Source organism: Myotis myotis, unplaced genomic scaffold (genome assembly GCF_014108235.1).
Source record: "Myotis myotis isolate mMyoMyo1 unplaced genomic scaffold, mMyoMyo1.p scaffold_m19_p_2, whole genome shotgun sequence".
Lineage (NCBI taxonomy): Eukaryota > Metazoa > Chordata > Mammalia > Chiroptera > Vespertilionidae > Myotis > Myotis myotis.
The window spans coordinates 43,067,137-43,087,928 of NW_023416324.1; the positions used below are offsets into that span (position 1 = coordinate 43,067,137).

The 20,792-nt window shown below is 43.1% G+C and overlaps 1 protein-coding gene across 7 annotated transcripts in view; it reads left to right on the forward strand.

Annotated features, from left to right (window-relative positions):
- The window catches only part of PATJ (PATJ crumbs cell polarity complex component), a 309,148-nt gene that overhangs the window by 285,146 nt on the left and 3,210 nt on the right, over positions 1-20,792 (forward strand). For 6 of the 7 annotated variants that reach the window (XM_036352882.1, XM_036352886.1, XM_036352885.1 and 3 more), the window contains 2 exons: positions 13,522-13,628; positions 17,146-17,269. In XM_036352882.1, coding sequence (XP_036208775.1) covers positions 13,522-13,628; positions 17,146-17,269 — 231 coding nt within the window. The remainder of the gene's footprint in view (positions 1-13,521; positions 13,629-17,145; positions 17,270-20,792) is intronic. The other variant, XM_036352888.1, reaches the window with a different exon arrangement.

Genomic DNA, 20,792 nt, shown 5'->3' on the forward strand with positions numbered 1-20,792 from the left:
TCTGAGAAGCAGTCAGCAACTACGAATTGGACAGGGAAGATCAAGATCTGGGTCAACTGCAGAGTGGAGAAGGAGGAAAGAGGGGAAGAGACAACCAGCACTTCTGGAAGCTTCTCCTCACAGTTTAAATTGTCATCTCTAGGTGTAATAAGGAGGTAGATATCCGTAACCTTCAAGTCTTATGGTTTCTTATTCCCAGTTATAGATTGGTCAGTGGAGATTGATTTGGCTATGAGGGGTCATTTGAAATGTTTCCAATTATATTTGCTTCTGTAGTTTGTTAATTTTTCAGTTCAGCTCTTTTGTCTATAAAAGTACTATAGAATTGTTTTTGGATAAAATCAGGTAATTCAGGCTCTCCGCTAAAAGAAAAAAAAGATTTTTACTCTTTATTTTTTTAAAACATAGAGGATAAAAAGAGCATCTGAGGGATTGTTATCACCAAAGAAAACTGAGGCTTGTTCTGGGTTCTGTAAGAGATTTTCCAAACATTTTAGCACATAGGAAAATAGGTGGATTGAGGCAGCATTAACTAATCTAGGAAATTCAGGAAGAGTGTGTTGGGAGAGAAGCAAACATTGTAGTTTGGCACCTCCAGGTGGAGAGATGTGCAGCAGGCACAAGAAATGTGTTGCCAGTGATGAGGGTGAGAGGACCTCAATGCAGGAAACAGACGGGGTAAACTGAGCCATCGGCAGCTTTTTGATGTCGCCATCCACCCTGCCTGCCACATTCAACTTCATAGATACTGGTTCACTGAATGGCCGCTGGTTTGATTCCCGGTCAGTGCACATGCCCAGGTTTCAGGTTCAGTCCCCAGTTGGGGTACGTGCCAAAGACAGCCAATAGCCAATTGGTGTCTCTCTCTCTCTCTCTCTCTCTCTCTCTCTCTCTCTCTCTCTCTCTCTCTCTCTCTCTCTCTCTCTCTCTCTCCCCATCTCTGCCTTTCCCTTCCTCTAAATAAAAATCAATAAAACATTTTTTAAAAGATGATAAATTTCAAAAATGGCTTATCAGCATAACAACATTTAGCGTATATCTGTAGAATTAAGAAAAGTTCAGTGTGTCTCTAGGGAGTGAAAGCATTGAATTTTTATTATGTACTGTATTATTTAATTTTTATCATGTACATACAAAAAGAAATTACCGGGAAAAATAGAAAAGGACCAGGAGTCAAAAAATACAGTTCCTAGACACTAAGGGATAAAAGAATTTCAAGAATAGCACACTTACCAACGAGGCAAAAGTAAATAAAAATATAGAAAAGTCACTACAACTGGCAGATAAATCACTGGCAATCTTTAATACAATTGAGTTCTTTCTTTTAGAGTTGGTGGCAAGTCAGTAGAGAGCCAGGGAGTAATTGGCAGCAAAGGAGATAGAAGAAAAAGTTGGGGTAATGTTACCTCTGGGAAAAAAATTTTTTTTTCAGGGGAGTTTGAATCAGATGGCTTCTCTTTTAGGGTGGTCATTTTCTAAGAGTGAGTAAAGAAACGATTTTGGTATTTGAGAGAGTGCTTCTCAAACTTTAGCAAACTCTAGAGAATCACCTTGAGATGATCCCGCCCCCGGTTCTAATTCCATAGGAGTGGAGTAGGATCCAAGAATTTGCATTTCTAACAAGCCCCCAGATATTGCTGATGCTGCTCTTTTAGACAACAGCCCGAGACCCACTGGAGCAGGGATGAGTAAAAGATTTGCACATATTTTTCTCTGTGCCTGGAATACCCATCTCCTCACAATCCTCATCCCCTCTTTTTAAATCTGTGAAATCCTTTGTTTAGAAACTCTTCAATCAAGAACAGGAAGTATTCACCCAAAGACCATGAACTTACCCAAAGCGGGGACAGTGTCTGTGCGTTGGCCCAGGGCCCAGCCAGAGCAGATGCCTCGTACATGCTGGTTGCATTGAGCAGGTTGCTGAGCCATGCTGATCAAGTTGAGGATGTGAACTTAGAACAAATCAGCACAGTTGCCAATTGGGTCCGGAAAAATTCCAGTAGAGAAGAAAGATGGATGGGGTTGGGAGTATCATTAAGGGACTGGTTTGTGAATCATTCTTAACCTTGGTTACACAATAAAATCAGGAACCAAGATGGCGGCATAGGTTAACGCCGGAGTTTGCTGCTTTGAACAACTACTTCAAAAGTGAAACCAAAAAACGGAAGGGACAGCACCCAGAACCACAGGAACGCCGGCTGAGTGGAAGTCCTACAACTAGGAGGAAAGAGAAACGCATACGGACACTCAGAGGAGGCACAGTGCTGAAGTCAAATTCTGAGGTGCGGAGTGCGCGGAGCGGGCGGGCGGCGGAGGGCGCGGTTGGCGTTTTCAATCGGGAGGGAGTCGCAGACTCTGAGCTCCAGATCCGGGCGAGTCTTTAGGGACCCAGACTCAAACGGGAGAAGCGGGACTGTCTGGCTTTGGTCAGAGCGAGTGCAGCTTTCTCTCTGAGCTTTGCAGCGGGTGCTGGGACTCTGAGAGGCAGAGCCCCTGGGGACAGGACTGAGAGCCGCCATAACTGCTCTCTCCAGCCCACCCTGTTGATCCTGTGCGACCCGCCCCGCCCAAGCCCTGCACACAGGCATTTGCCGGATAGCCTCAGGCAAAGGCTAGATTAGCACCTCCCTAGAGGACAGAAGTTCTCTCACTGCTGACACAGCTGATTCTCATAGCCACCTGGCCTGGAGGTCAAACCCTCCCTGGAATTAGCTACAACAATCAAGATTTAACTATAAGACTGCGAACAAAGACCACTAGGGGGTGCACCAAGGAAGCATAACAAAATGCGGAGACAAAGAAACAGGACAAAATTGTCAATGGAAGATATAGAGTTCAGAACCACACTTTTAAGGTCTCTCAAGAACTGTTTAGAAGCCGCCGATAAACTTAATGAGATCTACAAGAAAACTAATGAGACCCTCGATCTTATATTGGGGAACCAGCTAGAAATTAAGCATACACGGACTGAAATAACGAATATTATACAGACTCCCGACAGCAGACCAGAGGAGCGCAAGAATCAAGTCAATGATTTGAAATTCGAGGAAGCAAAAAACACCCAACCGGAAAAGCAAAATGAAAAAAGAATCCAAAAATGCGAGGATAGTGTAAGGAGCCTCTGGGACAGCTTCAAGCGTACCAACATCAGAATTATAGGGGTGCCAGAAGATGAGAGAGAGCAAGATATTGAAAACCTATTTGAAGAAATAATGACAGAAAACTTCCCCCACCTGGTGCAAGAAATGGACTTACAGGTCCAAGAAGCGCGGAGAACCCCAAACAAAAGGAATCCAAAGAGGACCACACCAAGACACATCATAATTAAAATGCCAAGAGCAAAAGATAAAGAGAGAATCTTAAAAACAGCAAGAGAAAGAAACTCAGTTACCTACAAGGGAATACCCATACGACTGTCAGCTGATTTCTCAACAGAAACTTTGCAGGCCAGAAGGGAGTGGCAAGAAATATTCAAAGTGATGAATACCAAGAACCTACAACCAAGATTACTTTATCCAGCAAAGCTATCATTCAGAATTGAAGGTCAGATAAAGAGCTTCACAGATAAGGAAAAGCTAAAGGAGTTCATCACCACCAAACCAGGATTATATGAAATGCTGAAAGGTATCCTTTAAGAAGAGGAAGAGGAAGAAAAAGGTAAAGATACAATTTATGAACAACAAATATGCATCTATCAACAAGTGAATCTAAGAATCAAGTGAATAAATAATCTGATGAACAGAATGAACTGGTGATTATAATAGAATCAGGGACATAGAAAGGGAATGGACTGACTATTCTTGGGGGGGAAAGGGGTGTGGGAGATGCGGGAAGAGACTGGACAAAAATAGTGCACCTATGGATGAGGACAGTGGGTGGGGAGTGAGGGCGGAGGGTGGGGCGGGAACTGGGAGGAGGGGAGTTATGGGGGGAAAAAAAAAGAGGAACAAATGTAATAATCTGAACAATAAAGATTTAATTAAAAAAAAAAAAAAAATCAGATCCCAGCACCTCAGTGATTTAATTGGTCTGGGATGTGGCATGGACGTCGAGATAGTTTAAAGTTTCCCAGGTGATTCTAATATGTAGCCAGGGGTAAGATCCATGGGGTGGAAAACAAAATAAAAAAGAAAACAAATAAAACGAAACAAACAAAAAAGATCCATCGGGTGCATGATGGATAAAAAGTAAGTGGTACCAGGAAGGGACTGAGAAACTCTAGGAAGAGGACAAACAGCTAAAGCAGTGGTTCTCAACCTGTGGGTCGCGACCCCTTTGGGGGCCGAACGACCCTTTCACGGGGGTCGCCTAAGGCCATCGGAAAACACATATATAATTACATATTGTTTTTATGATTAATCACTATGCTTTAATTACGTTCAATTTGTAACAATGAAAATACATCCTGCATATCAGATATTTACATTACGATTCATAACAGTCGCAAAATTACATAACAGTAGCAACGAAAATAATTTTATGGTTGGGGGTCACCACAACATGAGGAACTGTATTAAAGGGTCACGGCATCAGGAAGGTTGAGAACCACTGAGCTAAAGGCTTGAAAGTTGAAATGGAGATCTAAGGAAAGTTCTGTAGGACAGGCAGGCGATAGAGTCAAAGTCATGCATTTTGAATCCTGTGACTTAACTGTTCAGTTTTCTATAAGTAGTGGTCATAGCTCCTTTCTTCCACTGTTGCTGTGAGGATTAAGTGACTTGTAACGTTTAATAAGAACAGTGGATTGCAAATGGTAAGCATTAATTAAGTGGTGTTTTATTACTTGCATTATAATAACATAGGCTTGAAGTCAGAGGCTGCTAAAATTCCTGTTAAAGTCCTGGGAGTGGAGTGGTTTTCCAGGTGGCAATTGAGGTGTGTGCCACTAGATGGTGATTTGCCCCTTCTTATTTGACTGCAAACATTTGACACTTCAGACCAATATATTTTTAAAACGAACACATGGACATTAATATATTCTGATGTCACTGGAATCATTTTGACTAGGTTCTTTTTGTTGTTAATTCTTATTCAAGGATATTTTTTCCATTGATTTTTTATATACATATATTTTTTCTTTTTTCAGAGAGTGGAAGGGAGAGGGAGAGAGAGATAGAAACATTAGTGACAAAGAAACATCATCAATCAGCTGACTCCTGCACGTCGCCTACTGGGGATCGAGCCTGCAAGCGGGGCATGTGCCCTGACTGGGAATCGAACCATGACCACTGAGCAATGCTGGCCAGGCTTCATTGATTTTTGTTTTTTAGAGAGAGAATGGGAGGGGGCAAGACAGAGAGAGAGAAAGAGAGAGAGAGAGAGAGAGAGAGAGAGAGAGAGAGAGAGAGAGATTGATTGATTGATTGATTGACTGGTTGCCTCCTGCATGCACAAGGCCCAGGGATTGAGCCTGCAACCTCAACAGGAAGCAAACTTGCAACACTTCATTCCACAGACCAATGCTCTGCTCTAACCACTGAGAAAACTGTCTAGGGTATGACTAGTTTCTAAATAAAAACTTCAGCAGATGTGCTTTCTACTTCATTAAGGTACATCAAATGCCAGACATGGGATAAGGCAAGTTTTTTTTTTTTAATTGTTGATTGATTGATTGATTGATTGATTGATTTTTTTAGAGACAGAGGAGAGGGAGGGAGAGAGAAAGAGAAACATTGATATGTTGTTCCACTTGTGCATTCCTTGGTTGATTCTTGTATGTGCCCTGACCAGGGATCAAACCCACAACCTTGGCATATTGGGCTGTGCTCTAACCAACTGAGCTACCCAGCCAGGGCCAGGCAAGCCTTTCTTAACTGTTCTTCTGTGATGCACCCCTATCTTAAGATGCCAGCTTTCTCAGGAAATCACCTTACCTGGACAGCCTTCCTGTCTTTTCTCAGCATACCTGCACTCTGGATCCATGCTGGGTCTGAGTGCTAACTTTGTATTTTGTACTGCGAGATTTGAGTCCTAACAAATCTAAGCGTTAATCATATTCCTTTACAGGATCAGCAGCTCTGGAAAAGTTCTAAGCAAGGATCTCAAGCTTTTGTGCATTATAATATTGTAGTTATCTGGAAAATATTTTGACTTCTTGATTCTCCAAAACATAATCCCCCAAACCTATTTTTTAAAAAAGATACTCGTTCTAGAATTTGTGCAATAAAGACCTGTGCTTTATTACTCAACTAGAGGCCCGGTGCATGAATTTCTTGCACGGGGGGTGGGGGGGGTGGGGGGGGTATCCCTCAGCCCGGCCTGCACCCTTTCATTCTGGGACCCCTCAGAGGATGTCCAACTGCCAGTTTAGGCCCGGATCATGCCTAAACCGGCAGTCGGACATCCCTCTCACAATCGGGACTGCTGGCTCCTAATCGCTTGCCTTCCTGCCTGCCTGATTGCCCCTAACCGCTTCTGCCTGCCAGCCTGATAGCCCCCTAACCACTCCCCTGCCAGCCTGATTGACGCCTAACTGCCCTCCCCTGCCGGGGCCTGATCGCCCCAACTGCCATCCCCTGCCAAGGTCTAATGGCCCCCAATTGCCCTCCCTTGCCGGGGCCTGATTGCCCACAACTGCCCTCCCTTGCCACAACCCACCTCCTCTGCTGGGACCTGCTTCCTCCGTGCAAGGTGGCAGAGACACTGGGACTGGCCTCCTCTGCACTGCACAGAGCCGCGGGACCCCCAAGCTTCATTGTGTGGAGCAGCTGCCAGGCCTCACCTCCACTGTGCGCAGCCATCTTGTGATGACGTGAGGGCGTGACGCCACCTAGGCTATTATTAGTATAGATTAACAGGGGTGGGCAAACTTTTTGACTCGAGGGCCACAATGGGTTCTTAAACTGGACCGGAGGGCCGGAACAAAAGCATGGATGGAGTGTTTGTGTGAACTAATATAAATTCAAAGTAAACATCATTACATAAAAGGGTACGGTCTTTTTTTTCAATAGTTTTATTCATTTCAAATGGGCCGGATCCGGCCCTCGGGCCATAGTTTGCCCACGGCTGGATTAGAAGTTTATTGAACATACATTGTTCTAACATAGAAATACAGTTCTGACTGGATTTAGTTTTGCTTATAACCTAAATTATCAAACGCCACAAGGAGCCAAGGCATGAGAGAGAGTATTTGAATAAATACCTCCCCACAGTAAAGCAGTTTAAGGAGGAGACAATTTAAGAAGGAAATTAATCTTGATGGGAAAACCCTCTTGGAGGGGGAAACACAGAATGAGGGGTGGGTGCAGTTGGAGGGGGGAACACAGAGTGAGGGGTGGGTGCAGTTGGAGGGGGGAACACAGAGTGAGGGGTGGGTGCAGTTGGAGGGGGGAACACAGAGTGAGGGGTGGGTGCAGTTGGAGGGGGGAACACCGAGTGAAGGGTGGGTGCAGTTGGAGGGGGGAACGCAAAGTAAAGATGAATTACAGTCTGAGGGGGAAACATGCTTATTGGTTCTTCCTCTTCCACTAATTCAAAGGTCTCTGTATGTTCCTCTGGCTCAGCGGATAAGGCTTCTTCCCCATCTTTCATTTCACAAGTCTCCCCCTCCTCTGGTAAGGTGGCTTCCTCCTCTTTCCTTTCACAAGTCACCTTCTCAGGTATAGGGATTGCCTTCTCCTCCTCCAGGTCCGCTGCCTCCCTCTCCTCAGATGAAGGGATTTCCTCCTTCAGATCAGTCGCCTCCCTCTTCTTGGGTGAAGGGATTGCCTCCTCCTCCTTCAGGTCAGCTGCCTCCCTCTCCTCAGATGAAGGGATTTCCTCCTTCAGATCAGTCGCCTCCCTCTCCTCGGGTGAAGGGATTGCCTCCTCCTCCTTCAGGTCAGCCGCCTCAGGTAGACACTTATTAAAGTTTTGATCATAACAAGTTTGGGGAGGATGTAAGAAAACAAAGTACTTTCATTAAATGCCTGGTGAAACTTTAAACTGGTAACTTAGGAAGATCTGTTCAATTTAGGGTGTGTCACCCAGCAGTTCCATATCTAGTGACCTTCCTTCCAGAACCACTTTCAAGATGTCTGTAGTAGCGGTATGTGCAACAATAGGAGGAACTTAAAAGACCCAGAGGTTTTGAACCAGTGAATGGTTCTGCAGGGCGAATGGGAAGTAAGGCAGATAGATACTTGCCACATCTCCAGGTCCCCAGAGATGAGGGATGAGAGGAACATGGGTTGCTGCTCTGCAAAAAGCCAGACCACAGGCTGCCAGTCTTAAGAGTTGGAGCTAGTGCCCTGGCCAGTGTGGCTCAGTTGATTGGTTGTCGTCCCATGCACCAAAAGGTCTCCAGTTGAATTCCCGATCAGGGCACATGCCCGGGTTGCAGGTTGCGAGCTTGATCCCCAGTAGGGGGCATGTAGGAGGCAGCCAATCAGTGTTTTTATCTCTTTCCCTCTCCCTTCTTCTCTCTCTAAAATGTATAAAAACATTTATTTTTTAAGTTAAAAAAAAAATTGGCACAGCCAGGATGGCTCAGTGGTTGAACATCAATCTATGAACCAGGAGGTCAAGGTTTGATTCCTGGTCAGGGCACATGCCTGGGTTGCAGGCTCGATCCCCCATGTGGACGGTTCAGGAGGCAGCTGATCAATGATTCTCTCTCATCATTGATGTTTCTCTCTCTTTCCCTTCCTCTCGGAAATCAATAAAAATATCTTTTTTAAAAACAGAGTTGGAGCTGGCCCTAGCTGGGCCCAAGGTCTCCTCCAGACACCACAGCTCTTGGACCACACATTCAAGTTGTGCAGACCTAATACCCATCATCTAAGGACCTCCAAGCCTCCCTGCCTTACCCCGGGTTTCCTAGTCTTCCCCGCTCCTCTCTCCACTTTGAACGGCATCTGCCCCCCACAGTAGATGGCATCAATCGCAAGCCTGTTTTTGGAGGGCAGGGAACACATTTGTTTTCCCTTGGTTTCCTCTGCTCCCATCTCTATCCTCTCAATCTACCACAGAAGTTTGTACCCAGGAATTCAAGATATCCTTTTTATTTTTTATTTTTTTCAAAAAAAATAAGTTTTTCATTAGCCTGTCTGCCTTCCCCTACTTCAAAACACAAATATATCTCCCCTAGCCTTACCTCCATGCTGTTCAGTCCCAGGTGTTGGTGGGGCAAGAGCAAGCACTTCAGACGCAGGGCTGAGCCAATACTCATAGACCACATCTCCTTGAACTTGTATCCAGCTGAACATATACGCCCTTCCGAGATCAGATTATTCCCTTTCACGAGTTAATCCCTGGGAAGGCAAATCAGAAAGACTTAGAAATGAGATTTTCCCCTTTCATGAATTAATCCCTGGGAAGGCAAATCAACTTGGGAGACCAACAATGCCTTGGGGCTACAAAGTCATTTGCGGGTAACAGGTTTGTGCTCTCCTTATCTTCCTACAAAAGACCTAGCTGTTGATGAAAATCCTTCTCGTTGCCCACTCAGCCCTTTGGGTTCGACTCCTACAAAATAGGCATGAACCTGGGCAGCTCCTAGGGTCCTAGGTGGATCTCGGATTTAATATTATAAGTGGTTGGGAAGCCCTTTTTATTTCAGGGCTCTGGGGTGAGCTAGAGGCCTTGATGTTTTGGAGGAATGTGATTTTTTTTCTGCAAGATGATGTTGTACAAGTGTTTTCACATTTTTCTAGCTAGATTTTTAAAAAATAAGCAACATTTTTTTACCCAAATGAACTATCACTTTGGTTTCATAATTTGTATGGCTGATTTCATGAACTCTTGAAAGTATTTTTCTCGGTAAAAGTTAAAAGGCTTTCTTCTAGAACATCTGTGGGGTGTCTGTCTCCCACACCCAAGCCCTCTCTGTGTGGTATACTATAGGGGAATGTGGTGATGTTTTCCTGCCTGCTGCCAAGCACGGGCCATGATGACTGCCTGCTCTATTTGCGCCTGCTGTTGGACTATCTCTCTGCCCCTCTTTCCCTCCCCTCCCCTCGTTCCATGTCTACACTATGAAGTCTGTGCCCTCTTAAGAAATAAATAAACAATAACAACAAAAGAGAAAAAATAAAATTTAAAAATAAAGAAAGTGAAGTCTGTCCTCTCACACCAGGTGATTTGCCTCACACTGCACATGACTAAAAGCACTAGATTCTAGAGTAAAATGACATGGATTTGAATTCAGCCTCCACTCCTTAACTCATGTTGGAAAGTCACTTAACCTCCCTGCTCCAGGTGTTTCTGCCTGTAGTATGGGAACAGTCATGGCACCCACCGGTAGGGACTCAGAAGCATGCTCAGCATAAAGTAAGAGCTCGGCTTGATAGTGGTGCTGTTATATATAGACTAGGCGAGTAAAGACACGAACAGCTTGCCATGGAGATCTTCATCCACCCCACAACACATGGCCTGTTTCTGGGTCAGCTGAAAGTACGTGTCCAGATTCTCTCCAAGTCTAGGAGTCCCCTTCACCACACCCCAAACTGATTGGTTTTGTGTCTTGAGTGCTTGCTTTGTGGGGTGTTTATGTGCCATTCCATTGTGTAACACCTTAATTATTTACTTTTTCCTTCTTAAAAGGACCTAAAACCAATCTCCTTGTAACCTCTATCAGTCTCACTCTGTATTGTGGAAATTCCGAAAATTGAGTGTCATAATCCCTACTCCTTAGGAAGGTTTTAGATTCACTCATTCACTCCACAAATACTCACTAGGTAATTATGTGCCAGGCACAGGAACATTGAGGAGCAGCCCTTATCTTCATGAATCCTGTGATCGGATGGTAATGATAGTCACACAAATACACAATTTGTAAGGATTACTTCGAGAGTCCTGTGGAGAGGAAAAGAAAAGAAAGTAATGTAAACATGGGTAGCCAGAGAAGGCTCATGTAAGGGAAGTGACTTCAAAGCTGACGCCAGGTTGGCTGGTTTGCGGGGGAGGAATGGGAGGATGAGGGGGCAGTGGATTCCAGAGAACTGTGGAATTTAGGGTGGAGAGGAAGAAGATAGATGGGATTAGACAGGTAGGCAAGGGAAGGACCTTTGTGTGTATAATTAGGGAGTGTAAATTTTATTCCAAGTACTAAGACCACTGGAAGGTGTTAAGCAGAGGAGTGGCATTATCTACTTTATATTTAAAGAGATAAATGGCTATTGTGTGTTAGAGAGATTTGAAGGGGATGAGTGGGGATTCCAGTTAAAAGGTTACAAGGAGATCCAGCTGATGATGAGTTGAATTAAGATGGTCACCATAGAGATGAAAACTAAACAGATTTGATATGTATTTTGGAGATAGACTGCAGAGGACTTGGTGAAGGATCACATGTGGCTGGTGAGAGAGGGAGCTATCAGGCTGGTACTCAGAGAGCAGCACCACTATGGTTAGCATCCTGGCTTCCTTTCCATTTGGACAGTCACCAGCCAGCAATCAAGTATTTTCAATATTACAACTAGTGCATTTCTAAGTAGTCAGCTAGAGGTGCCATTTACTAAAAGGTAGAAAACTAGAGGAAAAATAAATTGAAGGGATTCTGCTGTTGGATCAAGAGTTTGGATTTGGTTGTGTGCATTTTAATATCTGAAGGGCTTATTAATTGTTCATTTTAATAAGCCCCTGAGATATTAAAATGCAGATGTTAAGTTGACAGTTGGCTATAACAACTAGGCTGGGAATTGTCAGCATGTTGTTAACATTTAAAGCTATAGGAATGTGTAGGCTGTCACCTAGACCCTGAGTGTGCAAGTGGGAAGTGGGTCCAGGACTGAGCCAGAAGGGGTGAGTATAGAGCAAAGACTTAGAAAAGTGGACAAAGCCAGAGAGGCGGGCCATGGACATTTGGGCCAGGTGTTGGGGATGGAAGCTGGAATGGAGTGGGTTTATGAAGATGGTGTAGGCTAAGAGTAGGCAAGATTACAGAGGTCACGTGCAAAGGCAACTTCAAAACACTTGCTGTGGTGGTCAGTGGAGGGGCTGTCGTGAGGAGGGAGAATCTGTCATTTCCTCTTTGTCTCTTATTCTAAATACTCCCCCAGTTCATTTAGTCATTCTTTATATGATGGCATTCCAGAAGATCCTGTAACTTGCGCTTAGCAGTGTTTTCCCCCAGAGTAGGATCCTTCACCCAAAATGTGTTCCGATCCAGCCGGGGCTGAGGCCGGGGCTGCCCTGTCACTTGCTTTCCTGCTAAATATTAACAGATACAACCAAGCATACAGGCAGCCGCGCCCTCTGTTGGTTTATTATGAAACTGCAATCAAATCAAGCACCTTTGCACTGCTTAGTCCAGTGATGGCGAACCTATGACATGCGTGCGTGTCAGAGGTGACACGCGAACTCATTTTTTTGGTTGATTTTTCTTTGTTAAATGGCATTTAAATATATAAAATAAATATCAAAAATATAAGTCTTTGTTTTACTATGGTTGCAAATATCAAAAAATTTCTATATGTGACACGGCACCAGAGTTAAGTTAGGGTTTTTCCAAATGCTGACACGCCGAGCTCAAAAGGTTCGCCATCACTGGATCAGTCCCTTCACTGTCCTTCTTTGTGCACTGAGAATGATAACTTGGAAGAACTATTGATCAGAAGCAGGGGTAGCCCAGGAGTTCTTGAGAAAGAAGCTCTGATAACTCTGAGGTGAAGACAACTTCAGGCTAAGAGACAACGCTGGCTTTTATGATTTCCACCTGACAGATGAGGAAGCTGGAACTCAGGCACAGCATCATTTAAGTGGGAGAAACTGAACAGCAGAACTCCTTTCTGTGTCCTAGCATGGGCTGTCAGAGCTATACCATATTTCTTCTGAATGCTTTGGAATGTTTTTTGCAGGGTAGAAATACAAGGTGAATGTTTAAATGTTGTTCTATTATACGTTTGGGACCATCTAAAAGGCAAATCAGACCCTGGCCAAGTAGGTCAGTTGGGTAGAGCATTGTCCAAGGTTGTGGGTTTGATTTCCCAGTAAGGGCACATACAAGAATCAACCAATGAATGCATAAATAAGTGAAACAAAAAATCAATGTTTCCCTTTCTCTTTCTCTCTTCTCTTTTCCTCTCTCTAAAATCAATCAATAAAAAGATTTTAAAGGCAAGTCATGGAGATATTCATTCTTTCTTTCAATCACCAAATATAAATCAAACACCTAATATACACTGGATAGTTTTTCATAATAGAGATACAGTTGTAATGGATTACAGGAGTAAGTGGAAGCTGCACTGACTCTCTCAGGACCAAACTGGAAATACAAGTAAAATACAGAGATACAGTAGTAAACCAAGCAGACAGACTTCCTGCTCACACATTCAAATATGAAGTGACAGATGAGCCCTGTGGCGCTCAGAGTTAGAGGTTTGGGAGACAGGACGAAATGGCCAGAAGGTCGAAAGGAAACTTGACTAGTGCGGTGTCATGGAAGCCAAATGAAGAAACTAGTTTGAGAGAGAGTCAGTCACTGTGTCAAATGCTGCAGATAGGTTGAATAAGATGAGGGATGAGAACTGACCATTGGATATACTATGGTTTCTCTAATTCTCCCCTGACTTATAATGGTTTGTCTTGTTCTGACTTTTCCCCCAGGTTGTAGCAGATACCAATATAAGCGCCATAGCAACTCAGCTTGAAAACTTGTCTACTGGCTACCACCTTGGTTCACCCACTGCTGACCACCACCCAGAAGACACAGAGTAAGTGTTCTAGAGGCAAAGTGCCTATTATGTGTGTGGGCAGTGCTCAGTGAGACCTTTTCCAGGTTAATGTAGAGCAGACTTCCTGGAGAAGAGGAGGGGGAAGTACACACTACTTTTCTAATCTGTAGACAGTTTCCAGGAGAGCACAGGGTCTCCTTATTTCTCACAGAGCTTTGTTCCACTGGATAAGTTCTTAACAGACTGTTGGTGCAGGGCTTCCTGCGTCTGGTCACTTTGACATGTGCCTACGCCTTCTCCCCCAAGAAACCACAGATTCACAGCCCAGGTGCACTCTGCTTGCTTATGCAAGGAATCAGGTTTCCTCAGTTTTCTAAGCAAAATCTTGTAACACTTGCTGGCATCCTTCATTAAAACAAGTCATTACCATGAAAGCTGCTCATTAAGGCAGTGTTTCTCAAACTAGAATGTGCATAAAAATAATCTAAAGAGCATATTTTAAAATGCTAATTTTGCTGGCCCCATTCTCAGAGATTCTGAGGGGGTGGTCTGCAGTGGGCTACAGAAGCAGAGGACCCGCACTTCAAGAAATGCTGCCTAAAGTTAGTCCTCTGAGTACCAGCACTGCCTGGTCACCAGTAAGTGCTCAACAAATGTTTGTTGACTGATCTGAATGGTTTATTGGAAAGATCTGGTGATCGCAGCCATTTCGACTTTTTCCTGATATTTTATCAACTTAAATGACACTTTTGGATTTGTTTTTCTTGAGGAAAGAATATTACACTAAGTTCATTTTACTATGTTCTCATTATGAGAGTAATAAATGCATGCTTTTAAAATATGACAAATACATGAAAGTATAATATTTTCAAGTTAAAAATGGCCCTTTCTTTAAAAAAAAAAAATCAGGACCCTTGTAGGAAGAGTAGTATACATTTAGCAGTTTTTGATACCCATTTTAAAAAAATGTGTGTTGATTTCAGAAAGGAAGTGAGAGGGAGAAAGAGAAACATCAATGATGAGACTCATTGATTGACTGCCTCCTGCATTCTCCCTACTGGGCTCAAGCCCCCAAATCAGGCATTTGCTCTGACCAGGAATTGAACCATGACCTCCTGGTTCACAGGTTGACACTCAACCACTGAGCCATACCAGCCAGACAATATTTTTTTTTTTTATTCCACAGCTGCACAGCTCCTGACAAGTTGAGAACCACTAGCTTAAGAGAATTTAAATCACTTATAATCCAACCACTGTTAACATTCAGAGATTTTTTTACTAGTATTCTAGATGAAAAATTATAACTAATTGAAAATGTGAGATAAATGGAGGCAAAGTCCATCGGATGTTGCCAGTTGAGAAGTGGAACGCATTCCTCCCTCTCCCCCTGAAATAGGTCTCTAACTGGCAATAGAGGGGATTAGGAAGGTCTCTAATGATTTGGTGGCCCCCAGGGGCTAGTTCTAAAACAATGGCTTTAGACATCTAGGTTGCCATTTCAATATTCTTGGAAATGGGGGCTTGTGTTTGAAAGAGGAAACAAATCAAGTTCATGTCTAGCCAGTGAGTCATTATGAGAGTACTTATTAAGCCACCAAGTGATGAAAGGTAGAGCCTTATTCATGACGTCATTACCATTCAGCCGTAGGGGATAATTCATCATTATTTCATCAGATATTTATTGAGTGCCTTACTAAGGTTCGACACTGTACAAGTGCTGGGTCCCAAGGATTCAAACTTAGAAACATAGGTGAAGGCATTGCCCCAGTCCTCAAGGAACTGCCAGAGAACCATAAATCTGTGGTTATAAAAGAGTTGATAAGTGGAGAGCTAAATTCATTGGGAGAGATAAGTAAGCCCAGGGTCCTGTAAACCCATGGAAGAGGAGCACAACTCAATTAGGGAGTGTACTTGGAGGCACTAATGCTAAAGCTGAGTTTTTTATAGTAATTGGAAAAAGCAGGAATTGCATTCAAAACAGTCAACAATGTATATGGTATACACATTCAGCAATTACTATGGATGCCTGCTATACACAACCAATAAGAACTTCAACAAACAATTGGTATCAGTGTGAACCAGCTGAAAATCAAGCCTAAAATAAGCCAGGCAAAATTGGGAAGGGGCAGAGGGGAGAATACTCTAGTCAGACAGAACAGCATATTCAAGGGTTGCTTGTATCCCAGTTTTGCAAATTTTTCTAACTGTGTGAATGGCTGAGTTTACACCACCTGGCTCTGCCACAAAACAAGTGGTGCTGCCAGGATACAGATATGAGCCTCCTTCTGCAAATAGGACAACAGGGTCTGCGATACCGGAGTTCCTTCAGGTGTTTACCCTGTGGACAACCACATTTGGGAATAAGAGGCTGGTATGAGTTAAGCTTAGATGGAACTCCTTGAGCTCACATAGGTAATGTAATGTTTAGCCATGTTGTTTCTGAGAGAGATGACTTCCACACTGGACGAAGCTTTGAAAATCTAAATGATACATTGGAAACACATTGCCGTTATCCATGTTGCTCTACCTTGGTTTCTCTCTGCCCCTCTGGATTTCAGTTCTCGTTGACACAGTCATGATCCTGAGTTTGCGATAGGCACAGTGCGTGGTGCTAGGAATTCTCAGATGACTAATACTTCAGGAGTTCATGGTCTGGTAGGGGAGAAAGAGGGTTAAGTAATCACAATACACTATAACAAGGGCCATCATGGAAATCTGGGCCGAGTGCAAAGGGAGCACCAAGAAGGAGTGGCTAACTCTCCCAAGGGAGTCATGGAAGCTCCACGGTGGAGGTGGCTTTTGAAGAATGACTGCCCACCTTAGATGGAAGTGGTGGAGCAGGTGCGTGAGGGTGTTCAGGCAGGAAAAGAACAGCAGTTTCCTTTACTAAGTTATCAGGCCGCCATCACCTGCTCAGGACACAAGTCCACCCGCAGACTGGCAGTCTGCACTAAGCTAAGGCTTTGCCCCATGCACATTCTTTAAGGATGTAAAGACAGTTCCGTTCAGTTTTCTTAAAAATCTCTTTACTGATTTTTTTAAAGAGAGGAAGGGAGAGGGAGATAGAGAAACATCAATGTGAGAGCAAAATATCAATTGGCTGCCTCTTACACGCCCCCTAACTGGGGTCAAGCCCACAACCCGGGCAAATGTCCTGACCAGAATCAAACTGCAACCTTTCAGTGCACAGGACAACACCCAACCAACTGAGCCACGCTGGCCAGGGCTCCAATCAGGTTTAAACAGTCAACTTAAGAGTTTAAAACTAAGCATAGAGAAGGATGCTTTGACCATTTCAGGATCATGACTTTATTTGTAAATAAAAGACAGTGGGTTATATGAAAGAGAAACCCCTAAAACATCAAGCCCGTTGGTCATTAGTCCAGCATGATATGGGAAATTTTTTTAAATGTTTCTAGATTGCTCTCTCAGAGTTTAATTTGATCTTAATAGTTTCGCAGTATGAAAGTCTCTCTCAAATCTGTGTTCTTCCATGAAAATGAAATTCCTTTTCAATATCTATTCTTCAATTAAACAGCATGCATTGTGTTTTCAGAACACCTCCACCTAAGATTATTACTTTGGAGAAAGGCTCTGAAGGATTGGGGTTTAGTATTGTAGGGGGTTATGGAAGTCCCCATGGAGACCTGCCAATTTATGTCAAGACTATATTTGCAAAGGTATTTTTTCCTTTTTTACTGTACTTATTTTTTTTTAATCAAACCTAGGTGAGATTTTTTTTAAGTGCTTTGGTTTATTTTGGGCTATACCTGGATATGTACATGTATGTTTATTTCATTTTAATCTCATAGGAAATTCCTGTACCACACTAGTGAAAGAAGAGTTCTTTTATAATAGTGGAGTCACAGAAATGTAATTTTCTTTGGACTCTATAACAAAAGTAGATGCTGGTAGTTTTTAATGATCGTCTTCTTTCAGCAACACAATATCAGGAGCAGTACCATGATCTTTGGAAGCTGATCTTGGTATTGCTGTGGGCTAGAACAAAGATGTGTTCTCCTTTAAGAAAAGGTAGCAGGAAAGAAAAAAAAAGAAAAGGTAGCAGACACAAGAGGGACACATGGCATAAAGCTTTGTACAAGCCTCGGATCAGTGCAACATTAATGGCTGCCCATCACCAAAAACCTCAGGACACTTGAGCGTAAGGTGGTTTCTCTCTTACAATGCTCTGCCAGGTACTTACTTGCAGAACCAGCCCAGGAAGTTAGATCCTGTTTTTCAGGGATTAGATATTCCAATGCATCCTACTGAATACACAGGTCACGGGTGCATGCTTCAGAAGGCTCTTAGATAAGTTCTTTTTAACTTCACTAGGATTTTTAAAGTCGGAATTTCATTTTATTATAAACTTTGAAGAGCTTTGAAAAGTATTCACTATTGATATTGCAATTTTCTCATTGATTTTTATCACAGTCATTTGTTTACATATTAATTGATCCGATTGTCCCCTTTAGCTTTACTTCCCTAAAGAAATAAAGATCTTAAAAAAAAGTTGGTACTTTCCCTTTCTAGAAAGCTATACTATACACTCACTACAGCCCACTCTTTCCTGTGCATATCTTATCCCCTGTTAATTGGGCCTATGACCTGACCTAATCCATAAGTCATTTGGCACTTGCTTCTGAGACCCATTAGGCAGCTACACATGTACTCACCTGTTCCCATCTTGCTAAGGTGCCTATTAAGAAGGCATGTTATTCCTAAACATACATCTGTTGACTTGGTGACAGGCCAAAGGGTAGGGGGAAGGCAAATTAGAAACATTCTAGATAACAGGGTTGCCTTGGTCTGATCCTTCCCAAGGTGGATGAACCACCTGCAAATACCACCTTAGGTAGTTGCAATGATTATTCCTTTGGGGCATTATTATACTTTGCCTTTAAGGGAGTCAGTGATGGAGGTACGGGTAGAGGAAAGGCTGCAAGGTGAGCCCTCGCCTTTTAGCAAGTTGTGCCTGTGCCTCCAAAAGGCCCCTCCAGAATGTTGTCATCACCACTCACTTCATAACTGTAGGGAGGTCAGCTGCGGTCCAGAGAGAGGACTGCTTACCTTCTAAGGGCTTTTGACCCGAGGCCCAGGGTTCAGCAGACTGCACCAGCCGCACCTGTCTACACAGGCACATAGACTGGTGGGGCCGGAGCCAGGCAGCTTTTGTCGGGTCATTCACCAGAACATACAGCCAAGAGTGAAATGACCAGGCACGGCTGGTGGGTTTTTGAAAAGAAGCAACCCTCAAATCACAGTGGGACAGAGGAGCGGGAATAATGAATGGGCTGAAGCTCACACAAAATGCTCTTTTAAAGTCCCACTGAAAGTGCTCATTTAGGAAGCACTTAGGTAAGTCGTAGCATAGAGTAAATATTGAATATCATTGGTATGTTTTGTTTTTTAAGGAGTGGACCTTTTTTGTAAAGTGAGGCATACCTGAAAGTTAAAAGCTCTGAACTATAAAAGAAAAGGTTCTAAAGCCCTAGCTAATGGCCTACTGAGTTGAGTCAGCCTCAATAAAAAAATATTCCAATGCAAGTTATTATGGTTAAGATTGTTCCATAGAGTTTTCTATAAGATTTCATTTGATGACTTTTTCTTTCTTTCTTTTTTTTATGTGTCAAAGTGCGCCAATATATCCAAATTTAAAAGTTTTCTGAAAAGAATCAATAAGCCAAAAACTGGCAAAGGAATTTTTCTTTTAAATAGTAAAGTCTTTCTAAAACAAATTCTGATACGAAGCTAAACATTTCCCCATAGGAATTTTTAATATCTAGAAACTATACCTATATGCTTCCTGTGTATTTTAATACCAAACATATACAGTGGGGCCTTGACTTAAGAGTGTCCCGACTAACGAGTTTTTTGAGATACCAGCTGTCTCTCCGCAGATTTTTTGCATTGAGTGGATAGAGTAATTTGAGTTAACGAGCTCCTTAACGAGCTCGGTCTCGGAACGAATTAAACTCATAAGTCAAGGCCCCACTGTATTCTCAAAAATGCTTGTCTTTTTAGGTTTCTGGATCTTAGATGTCCACAGAGTGTGGAGTTTTTTTTTATCCTTACCTGAAGATATGTTTTTTGTATGTTTTTTTCATTGATTCTAGAGACAGAGAGGAAGGGGTAGAGAGGAAGGGAGAGAGAGGGAGGGAGAGAGAAACACTGATCAGTTGCCTCTTGCACACACCCCATCTGGGGATAGAACCTGAAACTTGGATATGTGGCCTGATAGGGAATCCAGCCCTTGACCCTTCCATACACAGGACAACACTCTAACCATTTAGCACACTGGCCGGGGCTTTTTTTTTTTTAATTGAGAGAGGAAAAAATATCAATTTGTTGTCCCACTTATTTATTCATTCATTGGTTGCTTCTTGTATGTGCGCTGACCTGGGATCAAACCCGCAACCTTGGTGTATCAGGATGATGCTCTAAACAACTGAGCTACCTGGCCAGGACTTGGGTGTGGATTTTTATGTGACTTTTTTGGTGTCCTAAGCCTCATTTAATATTTCTCACTCAACTAAGAAATTAATTTGGCCCATCAAGATCTCTTTCCACTCTGGAAATATGAAGCATCACAGGCACTTGAGTACATGCAATTTGCAAGACCAAGTCAATCTGATTAAGAGGGTGTCCGGACCTCCCATTGTCTTTCAGATGTTTGGTTGGAAACTTCAGAATCAAAGCCAACTTTAGGTCCTAGTCCCTTCAGCATCCAGATTTTACCATAAGCAAAACAAAAACAAACAAAACAAAACCATGGACCTAACAGCTTCAACAGCCTTGAAAATTTAGGGGGCAGTTTTTCAGAGCCTGTGAAATAAAAGAGGAGTTTGATCATCACGGGAGTGAGTAAATATCGTGTGCCATACGTTTAATCCTTAGAACAGGTGAAAGGTAGCTAGCGGATGCCTGTTTACAGCGCAGGGAAGGCTGAGTGAGCAAGCTGGGACACAGCGAGTGGGCAAAAGCCTCATTTCCGAACCAGATGGCGGTCTGTCTGCGAGCCATTTCTTTCTTTCTGCTCTGCTTAGTCCCCAAATGCCACCTTGACAGTGTAGGAGAGGAGATGCAGGTCAGTAGGAATTCTCACGTAAGCATAGCAATATCTGAAATAGTACAAATCCTAGAAAGCTGAAAAGTCATCCTTTTTTGCCTTTCTGAAAATGAAAACTTGAAGAGCTTAACATG